Source organism: Geotrypetes seraphini, chromosome 5 (genome assembly GCF_902459505.1).
Source record: "Geotrypetes seraphini chromosome 5, aGeoSer1.1, whole genome shotgun sequence".
NCBI classification, from domain to species: Eukaryota; Metazoa; Chordata; class Amphibia; order Gymnophiona; family Dermophiidae; genus Geotrypetes; species Geotrypetes seraphini.
The window spans coordinates 206380352-206406779 of record NC_047088.1 but is presented as its reverse complement, the minus strand read 5'-3'; the positions used below and the strand labels follow the sequence as shown (position 1 = coordinate 206406779).

Genomic DNA, 26428 nt, shown 5'->3' with positions numbered 1-26428 from the left:
ACAGCACTTAACTGGTTAATGCAGCTGAAAAGATCTGGTTTGGGGGTATTCTGGAAGCAGAGTCAGCACTTGGCTGGTTAAGTGTCGATATTCAGCACTTAAACTACCAACATAACCATATAAATAGGACCACAATAAAGTCAGTCCTATCTTCATGCAGTTTGCCATAGCCAGTTGGGTGCCGAATATCACGTTTAACTGCTTATCTTTTAGTCAGCTCTGCAAACTTGGACATTTAATGACAGAGCCTTGACATGCCTGCCACTGAATTTCTGGGCATAACTCCAGTGGCAATTAGTAAAAGACTAAATGCCACAGGCTGAATATTGATTTTAGTTTGAACCAAGCCACAGCCAAGCCACTTCCCTCTTAAATCTCCATGTAGTGTGGATCGCTACAGTCTCAATCACTGCTTTTTTAAATCAATATGTATCTACACATATATGTGATATATATGTATGGCACCTTTTAATCATTGTAAACCGCATAGAACTTCACTGTCCTGCGGTATATAAACTGTTATTATTATTATTATTATTATTATTAAATGCAAACGAACACAGAAGTAGGGGTGGACTAAGACCTATCCTGCACTCATATAGTAGAATATAAAGCCCTCTTTTATTGGCATAGCACTGACCTCACTGGCTGTGAGACTGACAGTTTGCTTTTCTCTTCAGTTCACTGTGGGTGTTATTGGATGCAGACTCTGTTCTTTGACCTCTTTTGACATAACACATCCGACAGAGTATTTGTGACCTCTGAAGTAGGTGGTTATCTGCCGAAACATGGCTCCACGTAGAATCCTTTTATCTGTTGGTGCTTGGCCAATAAAAGACTGCTTTTTATTCTACACTTGTGTGCAGGAAAGTTCTTGGTCCACCCCTACTCCTGTGTATTCTTTGGCTTTGCTACATAGGGGGTTTTCTCCTTCATTTTTTCTTATACATGTATAAATTCCACTATTTGCCTGTCGATATGTCTTTTGATGAACTGGATGTGCATTAGGACCCAAAGAATAAAAGAAGAGTTAAATGTCCTTGGCCACTGAAGCATGTTGGTAACTTCATATTGTGAGACACTGTACTTGGGATACAGTTAAGGGAAAACACTGTTTAACTTATTAAGAAAGGCAAAGGCTGTGTTAAGCCTTGGAACTGTTCCTTTGTTTTTATGTCGCCTATAATTTTTCCAGTATTTAACAACTACTGTATTTTATTTTTCATATGGCACTTAATTGCAGGTTCTGTTTTCCATAGGAGGATATCAAGGCAATTTAGTTTTTCCTCTTCCTTTTTTTCCTGTTTTACTGGAATTTTTTCCCTTGAGAAGTGGTTGATATCATTCACAGTCCGCAGCGATCCTTATGTTTTCTTGCCAGCTGTGGGCTTTTTTTTTTTTTTTTTTTTTTAAAAAGGAAGGAAGTTAATTTTGAGACGTCACTGTTTACATATGATCTGACCTTTAAGACTGAAGCAATGTTTTGCTGAATTTCAAGCACTTGCTTACAGTTTGAATTCCAGCAACTATGAGCATACACTGTAAATTTTCATACATTTATATGATACTTTGATATATGCCATAAGGCTTATTTTTTTTCCCCCTTTGAATCTATTGTTTCACAGAAAACCTTGAATGTGGCAGGCATGCCAGTTGCTGAACGTTCATTGACGCTTTGGCAACAGAAGCGAGAGCCTTGTGATTCATTTTCCAAGCCAAGGAGGAACCTCCTCTTTTAGAATATTCCTGTGAGTTACAGGAAGAGCTCCTAAATATCTCCTCTCTAAAGTCTCTGATGCTGGTGAGAAACTCAAGTCAGAGCCAGGGATGAGCTCCCAAGAATGCATGCAGCGCTCAGAATCCTTTCAAACTCACTTGGCAAGCTAGGTGCTCCTGCTTATTAGAGTAACGTACCAGGAGGGGAGAGGACGATCCAGTGAACATCTGGAAGCAAGAGGAAAGTTTCTTGTGCAAGGCAAACTCCAGATCTTACCAGACCTTTGCCAGTTACCTACTTGCTGTTCAAACGCCAACATCCCCTCTTCAAGCAGGTTGAAAAGATGAATAAAATGCTGGACATTCCTTCACGCTCTGGGGAAGCTGTTTTAAAGGAAGATCTACGTACTTCTCGGAAAATTGAACGCTTCGACATTCCTCTGGATGAGCTAAAAATGATGTTTGAAAAGCCAAGTCGAATAGTAACACTAAAGAAGGGAGGGAAAAGAAAGGTAAAGGTTTTAATCAAGTTACATGTTTATGAAATGATGAGTTGGTTACATGTTTATGAAATGATGAGTTGGTACTGGCATATGTAAAACAAGTGATAAGTGAGGTCCAAGTGCATATCTGGCTAAGAAAAGAACTTCACCTTGTACTAAAGACTTCATTTTCAAAGAGTTTAACTGACTAGCGAGTTAAATATCTGCTTTTGAAAAATTTCACTCACTGCACGGCTAGATTAACCCCTGCCCCCAATACACAGAAAAGTGAAATTTAGTTAAGCAACAAATGGTGGGATCTAGAATAGTCAGTTGGCATCTATCTTCCACACTAACCAGCTAAGTTTAAGCTGCTGAACCTTGCTCACACAAACAGCCTGTCTAAAACTAACAAGCCAAATTTTACTTGGTCAGATTTAGGAGACTTCTCACCTGAAAACCTAACTGGTTAAGTTCTACTTATAATTCACCTAAAGACAACTGGTTAGATGTAGCTGTTATCTTTGCCACTCAACAGTTTTTTGACCAATACAGCAAAGTGCCTTTCAGGAAAAACATGAGCAAAATGATATATTGCACATCTTTGTCCCTTTTTAAACTATGTTGAAGTTCTTATGAGAATGTGAGTTTGCTTGATTAAAACTCAGAATATGTTGGTAGAAAATGATTTTCTCAGCTTGGCCTATCTCTCTGCCTGTGTACTATGCTGTTATAGGTCTTACTCGATCTGTGTCTTCCTCCTCTCCAAATGCCCCTTTAGGGCTCATTTAATTCAAAGCTGCAAAGCTATCCAGTTCCAGGCTGGAGACCTTTTGGCCTATTCTGGTTTTGGACTTACATCCCAAGGGAGTATGGGATTTCTAGTGCCTGATCCTGCGTATTGAAATATTGGATAGGTTGGTCAGAAATCCAGGACTGTTTTATAATCTCTGCCTGGAACTGAGTTACTTAGCACCTCTGTTAATAATGGCAAAAAAAAAACTCCGCTAATTATAATGCAACTTTCTAATAGGGATTAAACCCATCACTGTGCACAGGGTATGCCAAAAGAAGGAAAATGTTTTTTACTTAGTTCGTGAGCAGCAGTTTTGTTTGCATCGCAGCACTTGTTCTACTACCCAATAGAAAACATTATTCCAGAACTTGCACAATTTAACGGAGCTGCTCCATTCACTAAAAATTTCAAACGTCCATCTTCAAGCCTCCGACAAGGCCCTTGTTTTGCCCAATCCAGGCTGTATCAGGGAAATTTCCATGAATTATTTAATTGTTCAAACCACCACTATAATGCATTGAAACATGATTGCATAAATTGAAACTGAACCTAGACAAGACAACTTGCTGAGTTTCGGGATCCCTTTAGCAAACATCTATTGTTCTGACATTTCTTGATCTTCCTATTACTCCTGTTTCATTCTTCCGCTACGTGGGCATTTGAATCGATTCTAGTCTGATTTTCACTTGACAAATTTCAAACATTATTAAGTTTGGTTTTGTGGGTCTTCATTCACTGCATGCTCTTACGGAATTTTTGGATTTCATTTCTCTACATACCTCTATTTACGCTAGCTTGAACTATTGTAATCCTATCTATGCTTTCTAAGCTAGTCTCCTCCTTTCACAAATTAAACATCTCTAAACGCTTCAGAATTGTGTAGCCCACTCTTATTGTAAGGCTAGTAAGTTTGATAATGCTACCCCTCTTTTTTCTCAACTTCACTGACATCCAGTTCAATACAATGGGAGGGTGACCAATATTACGCCGATTTTTAGAAAGGGCTCCAGGGGAGATCTGGGAAATTACAGACCGGTAAAGCTGACTTCAGTGCCGGGCAAGAGAGTGGAAACAATTATAAAAAAATAATATTGTGGAATGGGACAGAGCCATCATGGGTTTAATGGGATAGAGGCAGCATGGATTCAGCCGAGTGAGATCTTGCCTCACCAATTTGCTCTTGAGAAAATTAAAGAGTCATGGGATAGTTGGCAAAGTTCAGTTGTGGATTAGGAAGTGGTTATCAGATAGAAAACAGAGGGTAGGGTTAAATGGTCATTTTTCCTCAGTGAAGGAGAGTAAACAGTGGAGTGCCGCAGGGGTGTCTGTGCTGGGACCAGTTCTATTTAACTTATTTATAAATAATCTCAGAATTGGAATGATGAATAAGGTGATAAAATTTGCAGATGACACTAAACTGTTGTTAAAATGCATGCAGATTGTGAAAAATTGAAGGCAGACTTTAGGAAAATGGAAGACTGGGTGTTTGAGATGTAGATGAAATTTAATGTGGACAAATGCAAAGTGATGCACTTTGGGAAGAATAACACAAATCATAATTACCAATTGCTAGGGTCAACTTTGGGAGTTAGTGTCCAAGAAAAAGATCTGGGTGTCATTTATTTATTCAATTTTCTATACCATTCTCCCCAGGAAGCTCGGAACAGTTTACATGAATTTATTCATGCACTCAATCATTTTTCCCTGTCTGCCCCAGTGGGCTCATAATCTATCTAATGTACTGTACCTGGGGCACTAGGGGGATTAAGTGACTTGCCCAGGGTCACAAGGAGCAACGTGGATTTGAATCCACAACCTCAGGGTGCTTAGGCTGTAGCTTTAACTACTGCACCACACAATATGATGAAACCTTCTGCCCAATGTGCGGTGGTGGCCAAAAAAGCAAACAAAATGCTAGGAATTATTAAAAAAGGGATGGTTAACAAGATTAAGAATGTTATAATGCCTCTGTATCACTCCATGGTGTGACCTCACCTGGAGTATTGCATTCAATTCTGGTCACCTTAGCTCAAGAAAGATATAGCGGAACAAGAAAAGGTTCAAAGCAGAGCAATCAAGATAATAATAGGGATGGATCTCCTCTCGTATGAGGAAAGACTAATATATGGCTAAGGGAAGATATGCTTGAAGTCTACATAAGCCTGAGTGGTGTAGAATGGGTACAAGTGGATCGTTTTTTTCCTCCTTCAAAAATTACAGAGACTAGGGGACACTTGAAGTTACAGGGAAATACTTTAAATCCAATAGGAAGAAATATTTTTTCACTCAGAAAAGATTTAAGCTCTGGAACACATTGCCAGAGGTTGTGGTAAGAGCGGATAGCGTAGCTAGTTGTAAGAAAGTTTGGACAATTTCCTGGAGGAAAAGTCCATAGTCTGCTATTGAGACAGACATGGGGGAAGCCACTGCTTGCGCTGGATCGGTAGCATGGAATGTTGCTACTCTTTGGGTTTTTTGCCAGGTACTAGTGACCTGGATTAGCCACTGTGAGAATGGGCTACTGTGATTGATAGACCATTGGTATGACCTAGTAAAGTTATTCTTATGTTCTTAAAAGTTCTGAAAAAGTTAAGAAAATGGAACTCCATTAAAATTGAAGGAAAGACATCTCTCAAATCAGAACCAATCAAAGTACGGTACACAGGTAAAGTGGCTCACAAGACAGACAATCCATATTACAGATTGAAAGCCAGGGAAAAAAGTGAGTTTTCAGTAAGGATTTAATTTTTTTAAGGATAGTTTCTTACATAAAGATACCGGTAAAGTATTCCGTCAGAGAGGAGTGAGAAAGAAAAAAGCCAAGTGGATTGAATTGTAGAGTAATAAAGCTGTTGGGGTAAGGCATCAACTTGCTAATAGCAAAAAGAGCAGGAAAGGAAATGAGCAGAATTAAAGGGACATAATGGAAGAGGCAGAATTCTCTGAATATGTGAATAAGTTTCACTATTTGATTTAATCAGCTGTGAAAAAAGGAACACACATCCAATTAGAAACAGCGGAAGGAACACTTCATTTATTTAATTGTAAATTTCTAAGATGACCAAAGAGAAAGATAGACAAAACTGAATATTATCATATACAGTACATGATAAAAAAACAAAATATAAAAGACGGAGAACAAAGAAAAGTACAATGGGAAAAAATGACTAAAAAATAGAATCCTATGGTATGGTGAGAGCTAAAGATTTAAGAGAAGAAACCCACATATCAGCAATCACAGGGAACACATGATTAGAAAAACAGGAACACAGCCACAGCAGATCAGTATCAGAGAAGCCTAAATCATACAAAATCAAAAGCTCATAATTATCTATATCAAAGGCAGCACATGGATCAAGCAAAATTGTAACTCAATAAAAACCATGTGATCTAGCAAAGTGAATGTCAATACTGATTATGAATGTCAAAATCTCGACCAAACACTCAGCAAGAGCTGCATTTAAATTCAAGTAAGGATATCTTAAGGTTTGAAAACCAGAAGATAACCAGGGACTGAGATTAAGAAACAGCTAGATAAAATAAACTGAGGGGGGTCATTTTATAGAGGGTAAACTAGGTTTTAGATGTAGAAAGAGCATTTTAGAAAAATGTGCCGTTATATACAGGCAATCTCTGGGTTAAGAATGAGTTTCGTTTTGTAAACCGTTCTTAAGTTAAATTTGGATGCAACTCGGATCCTGTACAGTACACAGTCTATAAAAACATTAAAGAACATTAAACATTAACTAAACAGTCCTCAAAATAAAGTATTGTAGTTTAAATAGAAAGAAAAGATAGGAGATTTACACTTACTTTTGTTCTTCATCTGTCCCCCTGTTCCCTCTCCACCACCACATCCAACATTTCTCCCTCTCATTTCTCTCTTCTTTATATATCTGTATCTTATGCCTCTCCCACTACCATGTCCAATATTTCTCTCTCCTTTCCTATGCCCAACAATTCACTGCTTCCATTTCCCCATGTGCATCATCTCTCTTTCCCCCTCAATCAGACACCCATGCCCAACAATTCTCACTTTCTATTCCCTTCCCACCTCAGCATCTTTTTCCCTCACTCCCTCCATTGTTTCTTCCTATGTCCCAGGTTCATGCTTCCCACCCTCCTTTTTTCCCTTCCATCATTTGTCTGGTTTGTGCTCCCCTTCCTTCTGTGCTCCAATGTGACCCTGCTTCTCCCTTCCTGTGCCAACACCCCCCTTCCTCCTCCCTCCATGTCCCAAAGTGACCCTCCCCCTACTTTTCATGTCTCAACATGCCCTTCATCATCCTTCCCTCCAGTCTGCATCCCAACTTCGTGCCCCTCTCCCTCCCTCCTGAAGGTGTTTATCTCCTCTAGCCAGCTCCCTCCTCTCATTTGTACTTTTCTTCGCAAAGCCATGGTTCCTACTTGTGCCCCCGGCTGACCCGGAAGCCTTCCCTCTGATGTCAGAGGGAAGGCTTCCAGGTCAGCCACAGGCCTCGGACAGAAGTTGCTACTTGTGGCTTTGCAAAGTGAAGTGTGATTGGGAGGAGGCAGCCAGCCAGTGGAGATAAACACCCGCGGAAGAGAGGCAGGAATTTGGGATGCAGAACAGAGGGAAGGACAATGAGGGGTGCGTTGGGACATGGAAAGGAGGAAGAAGGGTGCATATTGACACAGGAAGGGAAAGTCAAGGCCCCGGTTTGTAAGTATGAGTCGGACAGTTTGTAAGTGTAAGTCGGACGTTCTTATCACAGGGACTGCCAGTATACATAAGAACATAAGAATAGCCATTGTGGGTCAGACCAATGGTTTCAAGTTTCAAGTTTATTTAATCTTTGATATACCGTTTGTCAAAAGCATACCTAAATGGTTTACAATTATCAAAATATTATTAAAATGAAACAAAAACTTAAACATAAAAAGTAGAGGGGACGACAGAACAAATAGACTAACTGGACCAAAAAGGAAAAATAGGAAAAGGAAAGAGCTTAAATACAAAGAACTAATAAAAGGGAGGGAAGAGACGGAGGGGCTTAGCACATTAGGGTAGGGTAGGGTAGGGGTCGCTTCAAAAGAAGCGTTTCAATTTGGTACTGCTGACAGTGTAGAAGTTGTTAGGGCTCTAAGTGAATAAAATCAGAGTGAGTAGACGTCTTTAAAGAGGAATGTTTTTAGTTTACATTTGAATTTTTCAAGACATGTTTCTTGTCTAATATCTGACAGAAAGAAGGGAGTTCCATAACAAGGGGTCAGTGACTGAGAAGATGGTTTTGTGGGTAGAGTCAATAAATAGTTCTATCTAGCCCAGCCTCCTGTTTCCACAATGGCCAATCCAAGTCATAAATATCTGGCAGAAACCCAAATAGTAACAATCCTATGCATACTTTCACAGATATTTAAAGAGGGTGATCCCAGAAGACAAATCTAATGATTATAATAATCTAATGGATTATAAGATCCGAGGCAACATGGGTCTACTAGAGGCAAATCATGCCAAACAAATCTGATTGAATTCTTTGACTGAGTGACCAGAGAATTGGATCAAGGATGTGCGCTAGATGTACCGTATTTTCACGCATATAATGCGCGCGTTATACACGATTTTACAAACTGAGTATAACCATGCGTGTTATATGCGTGAGCGCATTGTACAAATTTTTTTTTACATAGGTCCCCCCCAATGTCCGATTCATCACCCCGAAGGACCGCTTGCACCACCACCCCGAAGGACCGCTCGCACCCCCACCCCGAAGGACCGCTTGCACCCCCCCAGCCTCCCCCCCTGCATGGAGAAGCTGCCTACCGTTGTTTCCCGATGCCAGTGAGCCCTGCTGCTTCCTCTGCTGGTGGTCCCGCCCCTTCTCTGATGTCAGACAAGGGGCGGGACCACGGCAGAGGAAGCAGCGCAGCGCAGGGCTCAGAGAAGGGGACCGCCAGCAGAGGAAGCTCACTGGCATCGGGAAACAACGGTAGGCAGCTTCTCCATGCAGGGGGGAGGCTGGGGGGGTGCGAGCGGTCCTTCGGGGTGGGGGTGCGAGCGGTCCTTCTGGGTGATGAATCGGATGTCGGGGGGCATCAGGCTTTCAGGGTGGGGACAGGACTTCAAGGGGGGACAAGACTTCAAGGGACAGGGCTGGAAAGTGAAAGTCAGGACGAGAGGAGACTCGGGGCAGGGCTGGAAAGTGAGAGTCGGGACCAGAGGAGACTCGGGGCAGGGTTGGAAAGTGAGAGTCGGGATCAGAGGAGACTCGGGGCAGGGCTGGAAAGTGAGAGTCGGGGCCAGAGGAGACTCGGGGCAGACATTTGCAACTGGTTTACCGCAGGAATGGGGACAAGTCCTTTCTCCGTCCTGCAGGAACAGGGACAAGACCTTTTACCACCCCGTGGGAGTGGTGAAAAGTCTTGCTCCTGTGGTAAAAAAAAATCACGCCCGTGTCAGACTCGGCATCTCCTCCCCAGCTCCTCTTGCGCCTATTTTACCTTCAGGATCTAGCCATGCCACGATGATGATAGAAGGAACCCAAAACCAATGCCTGAGACCAATGTGATTTAAAGAATAAAATTACCAGATAACAAAAGGTAGAAAAAAATAAATTTATTTTTTATTTTGTGATTAGAATATTTCAGATTTGAAATATGTATCCTGCTAGAGCTGGTATTAGACATAACTGGGGACCACAAAGCCCAAGCTGTGCTTCTTTAGCTTCCAGCTGGCTTAGGGCTCTCTCTCTGACCAGGGGACAGTTGCCCTAGTTGCACTCCCCTAACACTATTCCTGCCATGTGTGACTGAAGTATTCTGTTAGCTTGATTTTTCTATGTAGCATTCTATAGTAATTTGGTTTATTCAGTTTTCACAATAGTGGAGAGGATATTTGTGAAAGGGAGGGGAGAGAGGGGTTTTGTTAATCCTTGCTCTGCATTATTTGTGTTTATAAAATTACAATTACAATATACAGAATATTGTCTCTTTTTATACTTTAATAAAATAAGTTCAGTCTAAAATCATAACTATTCGAGGCTTGTGCGGATGGGACTTGTGCGGATGGCAAGGCGGGGACGGGGACTGAGCTTGCGGGGACAGGGCAGGGATGGGGACTGAGCTTGCGGGGACGGGGTAGGGATGGGGACGAGCTCACGGGGACAGAGCGGGAACGGTGATACATTTTTTCCCCCGTGTCATTCTCTAGGTGAGATCTTTTCCTGCTTGACTCCAAAATGCAAATGAGGTTGCTTTGCTTGGTCTGCTGGGAAGAGCTTATATCCAGCATGTCTTAGCATATGGCTTCTTAGTGCTGGCCTCCTTCTGGGCTCTACGTCATCACAAGCACCTATAAAATTGGTGCTAATCAGACTAGCGCTTAGCGTGATTCTATATAAGGCATGCACCATATTTAGAATTACCCTTATCAGCTGTATGCTTTGCTAATGTTTTGGTGTACTCACTTAGGCCAAGAAAAAGCAAGTGTACTGTAGATACCTATGCCTAAGTTGTGCACGGACAGGGCATATTCTATAAAGTGTGCTTAACTTTTAATAACACCCATGATCCATCCATGCTCCTCCTCTGGCCACACCCCCTTTTCAGATCCGCGCATTAGAACTAGTGCGCACCACTTTATAGAATGTGCCTCCAAGTTGTGCACGTAACTTCTAATTAGTGCCCATTATCATCAGATATGAGGTGCTAATTGCCAATTATTGGTGCAATTGGTCTTGTTAAATAGTTACGTTGCATGCACAGATTGGCTCTGCACACCAATTTATGCACACAAGGTGCTATATAGCTTGTACAATAACTTTTGAGAGCAAAATCTGCATCTGCCTTGCAGTTACTACATAAGACAGGCCTATACTCTAAACGGTGCTGTAGGTTAGGCGGCGGTGAGCATCCTACCGTTGCATAACTTAATCATTTTAATTGGCATGGTAATTGACCATGTTGTTTAAAACCGGTCATAATGTCACAAAACAATGTACTTTCAAATGTGGAAACCCAAAAATAGATGAAAGAATATCAAATATGGAACAAAAAAAAATGGAACCCCCCAAAATATCAAATATGGAACCAAAAAAATTTTTTCACATATCACCTGGAAGTCCAAAGGCCACAACTAGTTGATTAAGGGGAACGCTAGATATATATCAGTAGTAAGATATCATTAGTAGAAGGACTGCATATCAGCACATCAACTTAATGATTGGGCCTCAGTAATATACAGCTCAACACAGGTTTTGTAATAAGTGAGTTGTAAGCTTGAAAATCCAACAGGACCTAGTTGGATGAAGTGCTGTAAATGCAGTCCCAACACAAAAAAATCCCAGTGGAAAAGGATTTAACTCTGAGGAAAAATGCAAAAATCAATAAACTCAATCAAAGGAATTGTATCCCCTAATGCAGTGGTAGGCAAACTCATTAGTCACAAGAGCCAAAATCAGCAGTACAATGATTAAGATTTTTTTTTTTAGAGCCATACCCGTGCCCACTTGTGCTACGACAACTACGTTAACCCGACTGACACCCCACTCGCCCGCACGTAGTTGAAATCGATTCGTGGCAGAGCCTAGAGAATGACACAGGGAAAATATTTGTCTCCGTGAGCTGAGTCCCCATCCCCGCAAACCACCTGATCCCATCCACACAAGCCTCAAATAGTTTTATATTGAACTTACTATATTAAAGTATATAAACAAACAATATTCTGTACAATTGTCAATTTATAAATCAGCGTCTTCTCCCCAAAGGAAGCACAGGAAACAACAAAAAGAATGTTACCGAGTGGTCAGAAAAGCAAAGAAAGAATACGAAGAGAGACTAGCCAAGGAAGCACGAAATTTTAAACCATTCTTCTGATATATGAAAGAAAGCAGCCGGCTAGGGAGGAGGTGGGACCTCTGGATGAGGGAAACAGGAAGGGAGTGGTGAAGGAGGAAAAAGAGGTGGCTGACAGATTAAACATGTTCTTCTCGTCGGTCTTTACAAGAGAAGACATATCCAACGTGCCGGAACCGGAAAAAATCTTCAAGGGGGATCAAGAGGGAAAATTATCATGCATGGAGGTAAGCCTCGAAGACGTACTCAAGCAGATAGATAGATTAAAAACTGACAAATCTCCGGGCCCAGACAGAATCCACCTGAGAATACTGAAAGAGCTCAGAGTCGAAATAGCGGAGTTACTACGGCAGATTTCTAACCTATCCTTGAGAACAGGGGTAATCCCGGAGGACTGGAGGATAGCAAATGTTACACCTATCTTCAAAAAAGAATCGAGAAGCGACCCAGGGAACTATAGGCCGGTGAGCTTAACCTCAGTTCTGGGGAAGATGGCCGAATCATTGATCAAGGAAAGTATCAATGAGAATTTAGAAAGAAATAATCTGATGAGAACAAGCCAGCATGGTTTCTGTAAAGGAAGATAATGCCAAACAAACCTACTTCATTTCTTTGAGGGGGATAAGCGAACAATTGGACAAGGGTGACCCCATAGACATCGTATATCTGGATTTCCAAAAAGCCTTCAACAAGGTACCTCATGAGCGCCTACTAAGAAAACTGTGGAGCCATGGGGTGGTATGGGACATGCACAGATGGTCAGGAATTGGCTAGCAGACAGGAAACAGAGGGTAGGAGTAAAGGGACACTACTCTGACTGGAAAGGGGTCACAAGTGGTGTCCCACAATGGTCAGTGTCGGGACCGCTGCTGTTCAATATATTCATAAATGACCTGGAAACAGAGACAAAGTGCGAAGTTATAAAATTCACAGACGACACAAAACTCTCCAGTAGGGTCAGAACTGTTGAGGAATGCAAAGAACTACAAAGAGACCTGAACAAACTGAGCGAGTGGGCAGAAAGATGGCAGATGAGCTTCAATGTTGAGAAATGTAAAGTCTTGCATATTGGGAAAGGGAGCCCGATGTACAGCTATACGATGGGAGGGAGGATACTGGGGGAAGGCAACCTAGAAAAAGACTTGGGGGTATTGGTGGACAAAACAATGAAGCCGGCGGCGCAATGTGCAGCAGCCTCAAAGAAGGCGAATACAATGTTGGGCATTATCAAAAAGGGTATCACTACCAGAACGAAGGAAGTTATCCTACCACTGTATCAAGCAATGGTGCGCCCCCATCTGGAGTACTGCATCCAATACTGGTCGCCATACCTTAAGAAGGATATGGCGATACTCGAGAGGGTCCAGAGAAGAGCGACTAGGATGATAAAGGGCATGGAAAACCTTTCGTATGCTGAAAGGCTGGAGAAGCTGGGGCTCTTTACCCTGGAAAAGCGGAGACTTAGAGGGGACATGATAGAGACTTATAAAATCATGAAAGGCATAGAGAAGGTGGAGAGGGACAGATTCTTCAGACTAGCGGGGACAACAAAAACAAGAGGGCATTCAGAAAAATTGAAAGGAGACAGTTTCAAAACGAATACTAGGAAGGTCTTCTTCACTCAGAGGGTGGTGGACATCTGGAATGCGCTCCCAGAAGAGGTGATAGGACAGAGTACAATATTGGGTTTTAAAAAAGGATTGGATGACTTCCTGAAGGTGAAGGGAATTGAAGGATACAGATAGAGGACACTAAATGAATACAGGACACTAATGAATAGAGAATACACAATTTAGGTAAAGAATCACTTACAGGTCATGGACTTGGGGGCCCAGCGGACTGCTGGGCACGATGGACCCCTGGTCTGACCCGGCAGAGGCAATGCTTATGTTCTTATGTCACTCTCTCTTCCCCATTTCCCTTCAGCGTCCTCAGCCCACTCTTTCTCCATTTCCCTTCAGCGCATGTACATAAAAACAATCAAGCAATTTTATATAATTTTCATTCTATTCATTCAAAGAAATTAAAGTCTAAATAATGCCAGTCACATAACAAAACATGATTTTACAAAAATAATTCCTTGCACAGTCAAGCCTGCAAGTATTACTAGATGTCTTTCAGCAGCTCCCTTCCCTCCCTCCCTCCCCCTTACCTTCGTGGCCAAGTCAAAATGATCTACAAACAATAAAATTTTTAAAAACACAAAGCACACTGTACGCAAAGAAAATGTTAATTATCATTTATATTCCGCAGGTTTTCAAAGAGGTCAAGGCAGATGACTTTATGCAATGTCACCTCAGTAACAACTATACATAAATAGACAAATATACTCCCTCCCTTTTTACTAAACCGTGATAACGGGTTTTAGCGCAGGGAGCTGCGCTGAATGCCCTGCGCTGATCTCGATGCTCATAGGCTCCCTGCCCTACAAGCCATTATTGTGGTTTAGTAAAAGGGGGCCATAGTGCAAAATATAGGCAGCAGATATAAATTCTCAAAACGGGCACATTTTGATCACTAAATTGAAAATAAAATCATTTTTCCTACCTTTGGTAATTTCATCAGTCTCTGGTTGCACTTTATTCTTCTGACTGTGCATCCAATATTTCTTCCCTTCTTTCAGCCTACTGTATGCTTCCTCTCCTCCAGACCTCATTCCCTCCCCCAACTTTTTCTTTCTTTCACCATGCCCCCTTCTTTCTTTCTCTCTCCATGCCCCCTTTCTTTCTGTATGTCTGTCTTTCTCTCTCTCTCTCCATGCCCCATTTCTTTCTTTCTTTGTTTCTCCATGCCCCCTTTCTTTCTTTCTGTCTCCCTGTCCCCCCCTTCTTTCTTTCTCCCTGCCCTCTCCCAAGCTACTGCCATTGGGGAACATGCTGCCACTGCTGCCAGTGAATAGGCTGCCACTGCTGCCATCAGGGAATAGGCCGCCGCTGAGTTCTGAGCTCTCCCTGCTTCCCTTCCCCGCGGGGCCGACCAACTCTCGCCACCCGATGTCAATTCTAATGATTGGCTGACCCAGAACGTCCTCTCCGATGTCAGAATTGATGTTGGGTGGTGGGAGTTGGTCGGCCCCGCAGGGAAGGGAAGCAGGGAGAGCTCAGAACTCGGCGCCAGCCTTTTCCCCAATGGCGGCGGTGGCGGCCTGTTCCTCAATGGCGGTGGCTTGGGGCAGGGCAGTGAGAAGGGAAGGGAAGCAGGTTGGGCACCCCTGCTCTAGATGAGCCGCGAGTTGCACTCAAGTGGCTTTAGAGCCGACCACTGCCCTAGTGCAAAAAAGCCTACTGACAAGTGGGTCTAAAAATCAGTGTCTGTTACAATAATTCACAGTATTAAAGTTAATATCAAAATGTGGCTCAAATTATAGTTCTTCCTAAACCTGGGAGGGATCCTTCCCTCCTGGGATTGTATCATCCTATATCTTTGCATAACTTCAATGTCAAGCTTTTGGCTAAGATCTTGACCAACCGGTTGGCTTGGCTTTTGCCGCTCCTTCTCCATGAGTCTCAGGTTGGTTTTGTTAAGGGTCGCTCGGTGGTGAGGAGCTTGCAGAAGATCTTGACCTCTCTAGAGTATAGCACACGAATAGTGTCGCCTTCTCTTCTTATTAGTTTTGACGCTGAGAAGGCGTTTGATCTGGTTCGGTGGGATTATTTGTTTGCTGTTCTGACCAAGTATGGCTTTCAGGGCTGTTTTGTCTAGGCTATTCGCGCGCTTTATGCTATTCCCCAAGCCACTCTGTGGGTTAATGGTTGTAGATCTTCCCTATTTGAGATTCATAGAGGCATCCATAAAGGCTGTCCCCTCTCTCCTTTGTTGTTTGTTCTGGCTCTTGATCCACTCCTTCACAATATTTACTCGAACCTGGATGTTAGAGGGGTCACCCTGGGGTCTCAGAGTTTTAAAATTGCAGCTTTCGCAAACGATCTTTTGGCTCATCTGACGGACCCTAGCCACTCTTTGCCAGCTCTTTTGGAAACTATTATAGAATATGGGGATTATGCCGGATTTCGTTTGAACTTGCTTAAATCCGAAGCTCTACCCTCCTGTTTGACTTTGAAGGCTCAGTGGGGCACCTCCTTCCCCTTACAGTGGGCTGTGATCTCTTTTAAATATTTGGGGGTGCATCTTTCGATCTCTACGACCCACCTCTATTCTCTTAATATCTCCTGGTTTTTGGCTGAAACTAGGGCTCAGCTTGAGACCTGGGGTGACCTTCCTTTATCCTTGAGGAGCCGTATCGCCTTGATTCGCATGGTAATCTTCCCCCGTTGGTTGTACGTGCTGCAAACTTTGCCACTTCGCCTGTTGAAGAAGGATATCTCCAGCTTACATCGTTTATTGTCTCGATTCTATTGGCGTTCCCGTAAGCCAAAGCTGCGCTTTTCTTATTTAGTGGGCAGCTGGAAGCAGGGAGGAGCCTTGGCATCCCAGATTTTGGTCTTTATAATGAGGCTTGCTTGTTTCGCCACCTGAAGGATTGGTTACGGGATAGACAACAATATACTCCCTTGGCTTTTGAACGCGCTCTTTATTCACCTCATTCTCTCTTTAGCCTTTTGCATTTGCCTGCTAGGGAGATTCCTCCCTTGTTCCATTCCAGTGTTCTTTTGAGATCTATGCGTGCTGTGTGGGGCAGCTTGGTTGGTAAATTGGGAGGAGACCCCCGCGTGATGAATCAATTGCCCCTCCAGGGGAACTCGGCCTTTCTGCCGGGCCGGGATAATCCTACTTTTCTTCGTTGGGCTGCCCGGAGCATCACTTTGGTGGAGCATTTGTTGACTGAGGATGGGAGTTTGCAACCTCTTGCTGCTTTTGCTGATCATGTGGGTAGATGTTGGGGTGATACTTTTGCCTATTGTCAGGTTAAGCACTATGTTCTTTCTCTTCCTCAGGAGTGCATCGCGCAGCTGATGGGGACCACCTTCGGGTTTTCTTCGCTGGGGTGGAGGTCTGTTCAACCTCGGTGTCAGCATTGTATAAGGCCCTTTCTGGCTTTGAACGTCCCAAAGATGTCTTGAGGATTCAGTGGGGTTGGGGTCGGGAGCTCCGTCGCGACCTTGGCCGCTGGGACATTTTGCATGCCTTACGGGGGGTCCCTCGCTTAGTAACAGGAGTGCAATTTCAAGAATGCTATGTTCGAGTGCTCTACAGTGCCTATTTTACTCAGGTACAATTACATAAAGTGGGAGGCATAGATTCCCCTCTTTGTCTGAAATGTGGCCGAGATCCCAATACCTTTGCTCATTCTTTTTGGGACTGTTGGACCATACAAGCTTTTTGGCAGTCTAACGTCCATTATCTTCAGGGCTAATTTCCGGCCCCCCTTTCGGGCACTGTAGAGAACTTGGTTTTAGATCTTCCTGGGGCTTTCCGCGGCCTTCCCAGGGGGAGTCCCCTATGGTGTCATAAGGTGAATCTCCTTGCTCATAAGTGCATTTTGCAATCTTGGATGGTTTCTGAGCCTCCCTATTATTGGACTTGGAGATCTTTGGTACATACTTTGGCCACCTGGGAGGCTCGTGAGGCGTCTGGTTGCCCTCGACGACGGCGCACCTACCTGAAAATTTGGTGAGCCTATTTGGATTTTTTACCTCCTAGAGGTCGTAGCCTCCTTTTGAATTCTCTTGCTTAGCTTTCTTAGTGTTCCCTGTGCTCGCTCCCCCGGTCAGTCACTGCCTATCTTCCTTTTTTTTTTAGGGGGGGTTCTTCTGGATGTAGCCCATGGGCCACAAGAGTACTTGGCTTTTGAGAGACCTTTGGGTCGTTTATGTATTTTGCTGGTGGGGGACCCCGGAGGGATAGTCCTTTTTTTGGGGGGGAGGGGTGGTGGGTGATTGGATTAGCTCTTTGTATTGCTTCTGAAACTTGTGCATTGCTGGATGTTGATTCCTTGTTCTTGTTCTGTTTCTTACTTTTGTTTTTTCTCACATTCATAATAAAACTGTTTTGAACATAAAGTTAATATCAAAAGTTACAAGTACTTATCTCCGTTATAAATAGTATCCAAAATGGTTCACTTATACAGTCCGTGCTGGATATTCAGCTCTACAGAGCTCCGTTACGGAGGCACAAAGCCCCCTTCCTCAGGAGCAGTGCACTGGACGGAAAAAAGTTGAACACCGGGAGAGTAGAGTTAGTAAAGTAACTCCAGTAGTTCTCAAGTAACACTGACGCCTCATTAGGGACCTCCAGAAAAGGACACCCTAACCTAATGGTGCTCATTGTTTACACCAGAAATGATCTCAGGCGCCCCTAGGTACCTCTGTAGACGTGATTCTCATCAAACATAGGTGCTAGGAATGTAGGCCTTCAAAACCCTGGCCTACATTACTGGCGCCTATGTTCAACGACTGTTTGGGTGACAGGGAGAGGGGTGGATAGAGATGGGATGGCATATGTTGATCAAGGGACCGAGAATGTACATTAGAGGTGAGAGGTCTGAATTGGGGAACTGATGATATGCATTGAATTTGGGGTGTGTGCAGCAGGGAGGTTGGGGTGTATTTGGAGTGGGTAGGGATTCTGCATGAGGGATCAAGTACCTGTTCTGGGGGAATCCGGGCTGTGCTAAGTGCCTGTATTGGCAGATGTGATTCGCTTGTTTACTGTTTCCAAAAATACTAGAACTAGGAGGTATGAAATGAAGCATGTAATTAAACTCTGTAATTCATTACTGGAGAAGGTAGTGAAAGAGGTTAGCTTAGCATGGTTTTAAAAAAGGTTTAGATAACTTTCTAATAAAAAAGGTCATTTATTCCTAGGCTGAGCATTATAACATCTATTTTTCCCCTTGAAATCTTGCCAGGTACTTGTGACCTGGGTTGGCCACTGTTAGAAATAGGATAAAGGGCTTGATGGACCTTCGTTCTGTCCCAGTATGGCAACTCTTATGTTTTTATGTTATGTCTTACACATGTGAGTACTAAAGTACCATAAGCTAACTATATGCAGTCCACACCCACTATCCATCCATAACCTGCCCAGTTCCTGCCCCACAAAGTGCTAAGAAGTTAATTTGGGATTTTTACTTGCTGACTTTGAAGCAATGGAAGTAAAACCCAGCTGTCTCAATCTGTCCTCCTTTTTCTAGAGCCATATGGTAACCCTGTTTAGCACACTTTAATGATCATGTCCTTTGTACTTTCTCTTTATAAAATTGCTGCATTTTCTACTTAAGAGGCCAGTTATGCAATTATTCTTTTACCACCAAATTCTGTATATAGCACTATAAGTTGTGCATGCAAATCAGCGTGTACAGCTGATTTGCATGCACAGCTTAATTGTTTAACAAAACCAGTAGGCGCTGATAATTGGCAAGTAACATCTCATAATTGGCACTCTGAGGAAAGGGATGTTATCAGTGTGTACTTCAAGGTTCGGTTCTTGAGCCTGTTCTTTTTAATATTTTTGTAAGTGATATTGCTGAAGGGCTGTTGGCCGATGATACCAAAATCTGCCATAGAGTAGACACCCCTGAGGGTGTAAATAACATGAGGAAGGACCTAGCAAAGCTTGAAGAATGGTCTGAAATTTGGCAGCTAAGATTTAATGCTAAGAAATGCAACAAGGTCATGCATCTGGGTTGCAAAAATCTGAGGGAATGGTACAGTTTAGGAGATGAAAAACTTTTGTGCATGAAAGAGGAATGGGACTTGGGTGTGATTGTGATAGTATGGAATGATCGTAAGGTGGCAACACATGTTGAAAATGCGACAGTGAAAGCTAGAAGGATACTAGGGTGCTTAGGGAGAGGTATGACCAGTAGGAAAAAGGAGGTATCGATGCCACTGTATAAGACTCTGGTGAGACCTCATTTAGAATACTGTGTGCAATTTTGGAGACCGCACCTTCAAAAAGATATAATCAGGATGGAGTAGGTTCAGAAGAATTGTTGGTGATCTTCATTATAAGGCATATGGGGACAGACTTAAAGATCTCAATATGTATATTTTGGAGGAAAGGCAGGAGAGGGGAGATTTGATAGAGATGTCAAAAATCTGCAATTATATATATCTTACACACCCACGATAAACATTTCATCAAAAAAGTGGAGAAAAAGCCTCAAAATTGATATCAGTAGCCAACCATCAAAATTAGTATGCATTCAAATCTGCTTTATTTTCTATCATAGGCAAAAAACTCCACCACCACTGAAATGCACTTATCAAAGGGGTGAAAAACCCATCATTGTGCACAGGAAAAGAAAAAGAAAAACTGAAAAGTTTGATTTAGCTTAGGATCCATGGTCCAAACGCCATGGCTAGAAACGTCTGTTAACTAGGGGTCCTTTTACTAAGGCACGCTAGACGCATTAGTGCGCGCTAAAATGGCTAGCACGCCTTAGCAAAAGAGGGGGGTAAATGCTGTGGTTTCGAACTTAAAATCTGGCCTGGACTGACCTATCAGATGAAAGGGGGGTACTGAATGGATTATTTATGTTTTTGCTTTTGTAGCCTGTCCTCCCAAAACAGATCAGAATGGGTTACAGGAGTCCATACACAGAAATAGCTAAGAAGAAAAAATAGCTAAGAAGAAAAAAAAATAGCTAAGAAGAAAAAAAAAAAAAATTTAAATTGAATCATGTTGGGCAGACTGGATGGACCATTCGGGTCTTTATCTGCCGTCATCTACTATGTTACTATGTATAGGTCAGAGACAAGACAAAAAGCATGTAATTTGATAACAAGTAATACCCCCACCAAGTGGTACAGTAGATGCATGGTAAAGGTCAGAGAGGTCAAGATAAGTATGTAATGTGGCAAAAGAGTATTGCAGGCACAACTCGTATACTAGTTTAAATATGGATCTAAACGATTAGCATAACCGGGGAATCATACGAGGATTATTGAGGCTGGGATATTTGAAGACGTGGTTACTGTGCCAACACTTTTGTGACAAAGAAATGTACATTGATACAAGATCCTCAGCATGTGTCGCATTATGTTTTATTTAAAATTTGATATACCGCTTTAAATAAATTGTCAAAGCGGGGTACAATGTTAAGACTATTAAAATCCTGGGGAAGACATCAAATTACAAGACTTTACTGATTTACAAGATACAAACTGGATTAGGGGGGAAGTACAATTTATAATAGGAAAGAAGGAACGTAAAAGGTCAACACACTAGGAAAGGGATATGCTCTTCCTTGTATTGAAAAATCTTGCACTGCAACTATGACAAATTTAACCTGTAAACTGTATATTATTTATATTGGTTTTAGATCCCTAGTTTGTTAGGACAAAAGCTTAAATTCAAAAACTTTGCATTGTAACTATGGCAAATTGCAAATTGCAACCTGTAAACTGTATATTATGTATGTTAGCCTGTAACCGGTTCTGAGCTCTTTGGGGAGGGCACAGTGGCTTAGTAAGGGGGGAGGGTAGTCTGCCCTGGGTACCTCATCTTGGTGAGGGCACAGGCACCTTTCCTCCTCTCTGCCCCCTGCTCCTATTCCCCCCCACTGTGATGTGTGCACGATGCTTCCCTTTCCCCAACACCTCTGTAATGTTCCTGGCACGAGCAGCAACCCCCAACCTACTATCACACCAGCTTTGGCTCTTCCTCTGATGTTACTTCCTGGACCCATGCCTCCCTGTACTTAAAATCTTTGGATAGTTTATGAGAGCCATTTTACACATATACAGTACTCCCCTGATATTCGCAGGGGTTCTATTCCAGGAGGGGGAGGCAGGAGAGGGCAGCTGGAGAGGCAGGAGAGGGCAGCTGGAGCACCTGGCTAGTGAAGGAAATCACTTGCAGTATGCTCTGACCGCCTCTTCCTGCACTAAAGTCAGGCTTCACCAATCAGGAGCTGCTTTGACACACAGCTCCTGATTGGTGAAGCCCGACTTTAGCACAGGAAGTCCCGGTCGGAGAATATCGTGAATAACTGGGACCGCAAACCATGAATGACCGGCGGAACACTGTAAATGTATCTCCCAGTATGCGTAAAAATGACTTTATAAAATTACTCCCTAACGCTTTAGTAACAGTGTAACAATGTTTTCTGCAACAGTAATGAAACATGCTTGTTTTAATTTTACTTTTTATTTTTCCTAATTGATTTTTACGGTATTGGGCCATGTGCTTTCTGTGCACATTTAAACGAGAAATTATGGTGATTGAAGTGTCAGCAAATGTTTTGGCTTCCAGCTGTTTGTCTGAGCAGATATAGCCGAGGGCTACAGCTTAGCAGTGTTCTACCACTCAATTATAGATGGTGATATTAGGAGTGAGCTTTTCATATCTAAATGGGAGAATGAGAGGTCTGTATAGTGTAAGGAGAACTGGTAATGTATGAAAGCAATTCCAGAGGGGAAGTGACCTTAAAAATCCAAATAAAAGTTGTATGGGTCATTTGCTGTACTGGACAAATGGGAGGCCTCCCTCTTAGTTTGTTATTTGGTCAGAATTAAACTCAGATGCCAAAGTTGCAGAATTATTTTCTGCTTCAAATGTTCTAAATGTGGGTGATCTAAGCCTTTTAAGAGCATTAAAGTGGAACCGCTGACATTTTAAGAATGTATTTGTGTATTGTTAACACCACTAAAACGCCAATAAGCCCTGATCAGTTTTGCTTTTACCAGTAATATACTGAAAATCAATTAGTTGTAGCATGGTTTTATTCATGTTGTTAAATCCTATGTGTTTTTTGAAATATTGATAGATTTTATGTAATATCTGCTTAATAAAACCCTCTGTGCTAAACACTATAATTCACAATGAAACATATGTACGGTAGAACAACATCAAGGTTTTTGCAGCCGCCAGTAGTACTAAATTTGCAGTGGATGACTGTTTTATGTTTCCAGCAGCATGGCATGTGACTCCTGAAAGTGAAATACAGTGGAAAAGTACAGTATGTATAGCTCCTTCAGGGAAGGTTTCCTTATAATGAATGTCAAACAAAAGCCATAAAATATACCAAATGTTTTAGTAGAGATAAAAAAAAAATGATAATGCACCCTTGTTTTCAGATTATCTTTTCTTATCTTTAGTTGTAACTAAGAATAGGGGAAACATCTGGGTTTCATTTTGCAGATCTTAACAATACAGTGTATTTTTGCCATATCTGTTTTAATGGGAATTTGTTTCACTTGAAATATGTTTGTGTGAGTGACATAAGTGATAGAGAAAGAGAGAGAGAGAACTGTTGCAGATATCTCATGTAGAATATATTGTATATTCCTTAAAAAAATATAATACAGATTCTTAATTTCATGATGAAATGACCCCATTTATTAAAGTGCATTGAAACTTTGCAGTTACTGTGTGTGAATGGCGAAAATTAATGCACAGGAACTGAAGAGCCACTGTGGTAGCTATTGGGGGTGTGGCCAATTCTAGATGTATGAAGGGCAGTTCTAGAACTGGACGCTTTCATTTAAATGTCATCTGTGCACTTAAATATACAGTAAATTAGTCCTTCTGTTTCTAAGTGAACACTTATGCATGTATGTGGTGCTTAGTGGCAATAATACAACTAAGCCCTATTCTTTAAGAATGGGCATAAGTGACACACAGGGGGCTGCTAAAAAGTTCTCAGCCCAACCAACAAAGTTGAGAACTTTTCAGCGGTCCCTCGTGTTCCTGGATTCTCATATGTATGGTGCCTAGATTCCGATGGCCAAATTTGTGTGTTCATCCAACTGTGCACACAAATTGAGTAATGAGTAACGTGACCATTTATTTTTTTCATCAAAAGGGGACATCTATTAATTGTCAATCCTGCCCCCAATCCCGCCCTAGCCCCGCCCCAATCCCGCCCCCAATTTCTTCCATTCATTTTTCATGTACATATAATATCTTATTAATTCATAATGGTAACCATAAAATTTTAAAAAACTACAAAGCTCACTATATGCAGAGAAAATGTTAATTATCATTTATATTTGGGGGGCTTTCAAAGATGGCAAGGCAGATGACTTTAAAATATACAATTTCACCTCAGTAACTATAGAAAAATAGACAAATATAGTGCAAAATATAGACAGCAGATATAAATTCCCAAAACTGACATATTTTGATCACTAAATTGAAAATAAAATTATTTTTCTTACCTTTGCTGTCTGGTGATTTCATGAGTCTCTGGTTGCGTTTCCTTCTGACTGTGCATCCTTTCTTTCATTTCTTTCTGCACTCAGGCCCAAGAATTGTCCCTTTCTATTCCCTCCCTCCCTCCCTCTTTCCTTCCCATGTCCTTATTGCCCCCAATGCCTCCTTCTCATGTTTTTAGTGCCCCCAGTTCTCCTTCCTATGGCCCCCCTCACTGCTTTCCTGAAGCTGTGTGTGGGGACAAGGGGACAGGGGGTCTGAAAACGGGACGGTCCCATTCCAAACGGGACGTATGGTCACCTTAGTAATGAGGCCTTAACTATCAGTACTTGAGTGCTAACAACCAACTACTCAAGTTAGTTGGAACTCATTAAAATTTGCGTTCACATCTGACTAGAAAAAAACGGAATCCCAACATTTTTATAAATAACCCCCAAACAATGTACTTCCTCCTCCCATGGGTGCTTCTCACTCTCTCTCTCCTTCCAACCCATAACCCCCCTCTGAGGGTGCTCCTCTCTCCTTCCAACCTCCTTTCCTGCTCTTTCTGTCTCTCCCCTCATCCAGCATTCCCCTAGTCCATGCTCTTTTCTCCAGCACTCTCTCCTTTCCACAATGCTTCTCCAACCCTCCATCCCCCATGCTGTTTCTCCAGCCCCCCATGCTGTTTCCCCAGCTCCTTTCCCTTCCTCCTCTGACCTCCAATGCTTCTTCCCCTCACAACCTCTCTAGTTCCCAACATCCCCATCTACCTCCTCCTCAATCCCGGCCACTGTAATTTAATCTTCAAGCAGCCAGCAGCAGCAATGAGGTAAGCCTGCTGCCGCTGGCCTGCCCCAGAAGCCGCCTCTCTGCAGCAACTTCCTGTTCCTGCATAGGTGGGAGGAGGTAGGTGGGGGAGTTGGGAGAATCAGCTAAACCATCTTGGTAACCCTAAGTAAGTAATACCAGTACATCTGTGTCCTGCCACAGCTGACTTTGGCCCCATCCCCCCCAAACTGGAAACTCTCACTCACTCCCTCCCTCCTGTTGTAAAGATGAACCCCCCCCCCCCTGTTCCTGGATCTGGAGATTTTTTGGCCAAAAAAGGCATCAAAAATTAAATGTCGGTTTGTATTCGGACATACCCTCCCTCTCCGGTGGCATCCACCATTCCTGCCATTTTCTCCCTTCCCTGAGGTGTCCTGCCATGATTGGCTCCTCTCCCCAACCCCCTGAACTCCAACTCATTTACTTCTGGTTGTGCATACAATGCCTCTTCCCCCAGCCCTGGTGATCCAGTGGTGAGCTGGCACAGGAGTGATCCTCCTATGCCCCTGCGGTCTCCATACTGAAAATGGTTGCTGCAAGTTACGCGACTCATCCAAGGCAAGGCAAATGATGGGATGTATCAATAGAAGCTTCGTCAGCCGCAAACCTGAAGTCATAATGCCACTGTATAGAACCATGGTGAGACCTCATCTGGAGTACTGTGTGCAATTCTGGAGGCCACATTACCGTAAAGATGTGCTTCGAGCTGAGTCGGTCCAGCGAATGGCCACTAGGAAGGTCTCTGGACTCAAGGGTCTCTCATACGAGGAAAGACTGGGCAAATTGCAGCTCTACTCTCTAGAGGAGCGCAGGGAAAGGGGTGACATGATTGAGACTTTTAAGTACGTCACAGGTCGTGTCGAGGTGGAAAATGATATATTCCTTCCCAAGGGACCCTCAGTCACAAGGGGGCACCCGCTCAAACTCAGAGGAGGGAAATTTAGTGGTGACATCAGGAAGTATTTCTTCACAGAAAGAGTGGTAGATCACTAGAACAAACTTCCGGTGCATATAATCAAGGCCACAAGCGTGCTCGACTTTAAGAATAAATGGGACATCCACATGGGATCCCTACGTGGGTCGAGCGGCACTCAGACTTGATGGGGTGGGTCAGTAGAGTGGGCAGACTTGATGGGCTGTAGCCCTTTTCTGCCGTCACCTTTCTATGTTTCTATGTTTCTATGACTGCATGAACAGGAACATGGGAGGATTGCTCCTGTCTCAGTTTACCACTGGACTACCAGAGCTGTAAGGTAGGTCCATGGAGGGTCTATGGTGGGTTGGGGGAGGGGGAGGTTTCGTCTTTACAACATGAGTGAGGAGTTTCCAGTTTGGGGGTGATGGGGGCAAAGCCAGCTATGGCAAGACACCTCAGGGAATGGCAGGAATGCCTTAGGGGAAGGAGGGAAGGCAGGAAAGAGAGGAATACTTGAATATAAACCATTGGTCTATATTTGAGTTAACATTTTTCCTCCCTTATGTAGGGGAAAATAAATCTCGGTTTATATTCAGATGGGCTTATATTCGAGTATATACAGTATTTTTTAACTATGTAAGATGTCCCATTTTTCCTGTTTATAGGGCATGGTATCTAACTCTTCTAATGTGTAATTCAAAAGGGGACATGGCCATGGGTGTGTCAGGGGCATTTGAAAAAATGCTCGTTTAATTTTTAGAATACTAATTAAACGAGCACCTAAGTTGGGCACCTGCATTTACCCCAGGTTTTAGCAGGTGTAAGTCTGGCTCC

At 42.8% G+C, this 26428-nt stretch overlaps 1 protein-coding gene across 1 annotated transcript in view; it reads left to right on the top strand.

The window, feature by feature from the left end:
* The window catches only part of XIRP2 (xin actin binding repeat containing 2), a 309123-nt gene that overhangs the window by 7625 nt on the left and 275070 nt on the right, over positions 1-26428 (top strand). The window contains 1 exon segment of the mRNA XM_033944124.1: positions 1626-2228. Within this exon segment, the coding sequence (XP_033800015.1) occupies positions 2061-2228 (168 nt within the window). The 5' untranslated portion in view covers positions 1626-2060.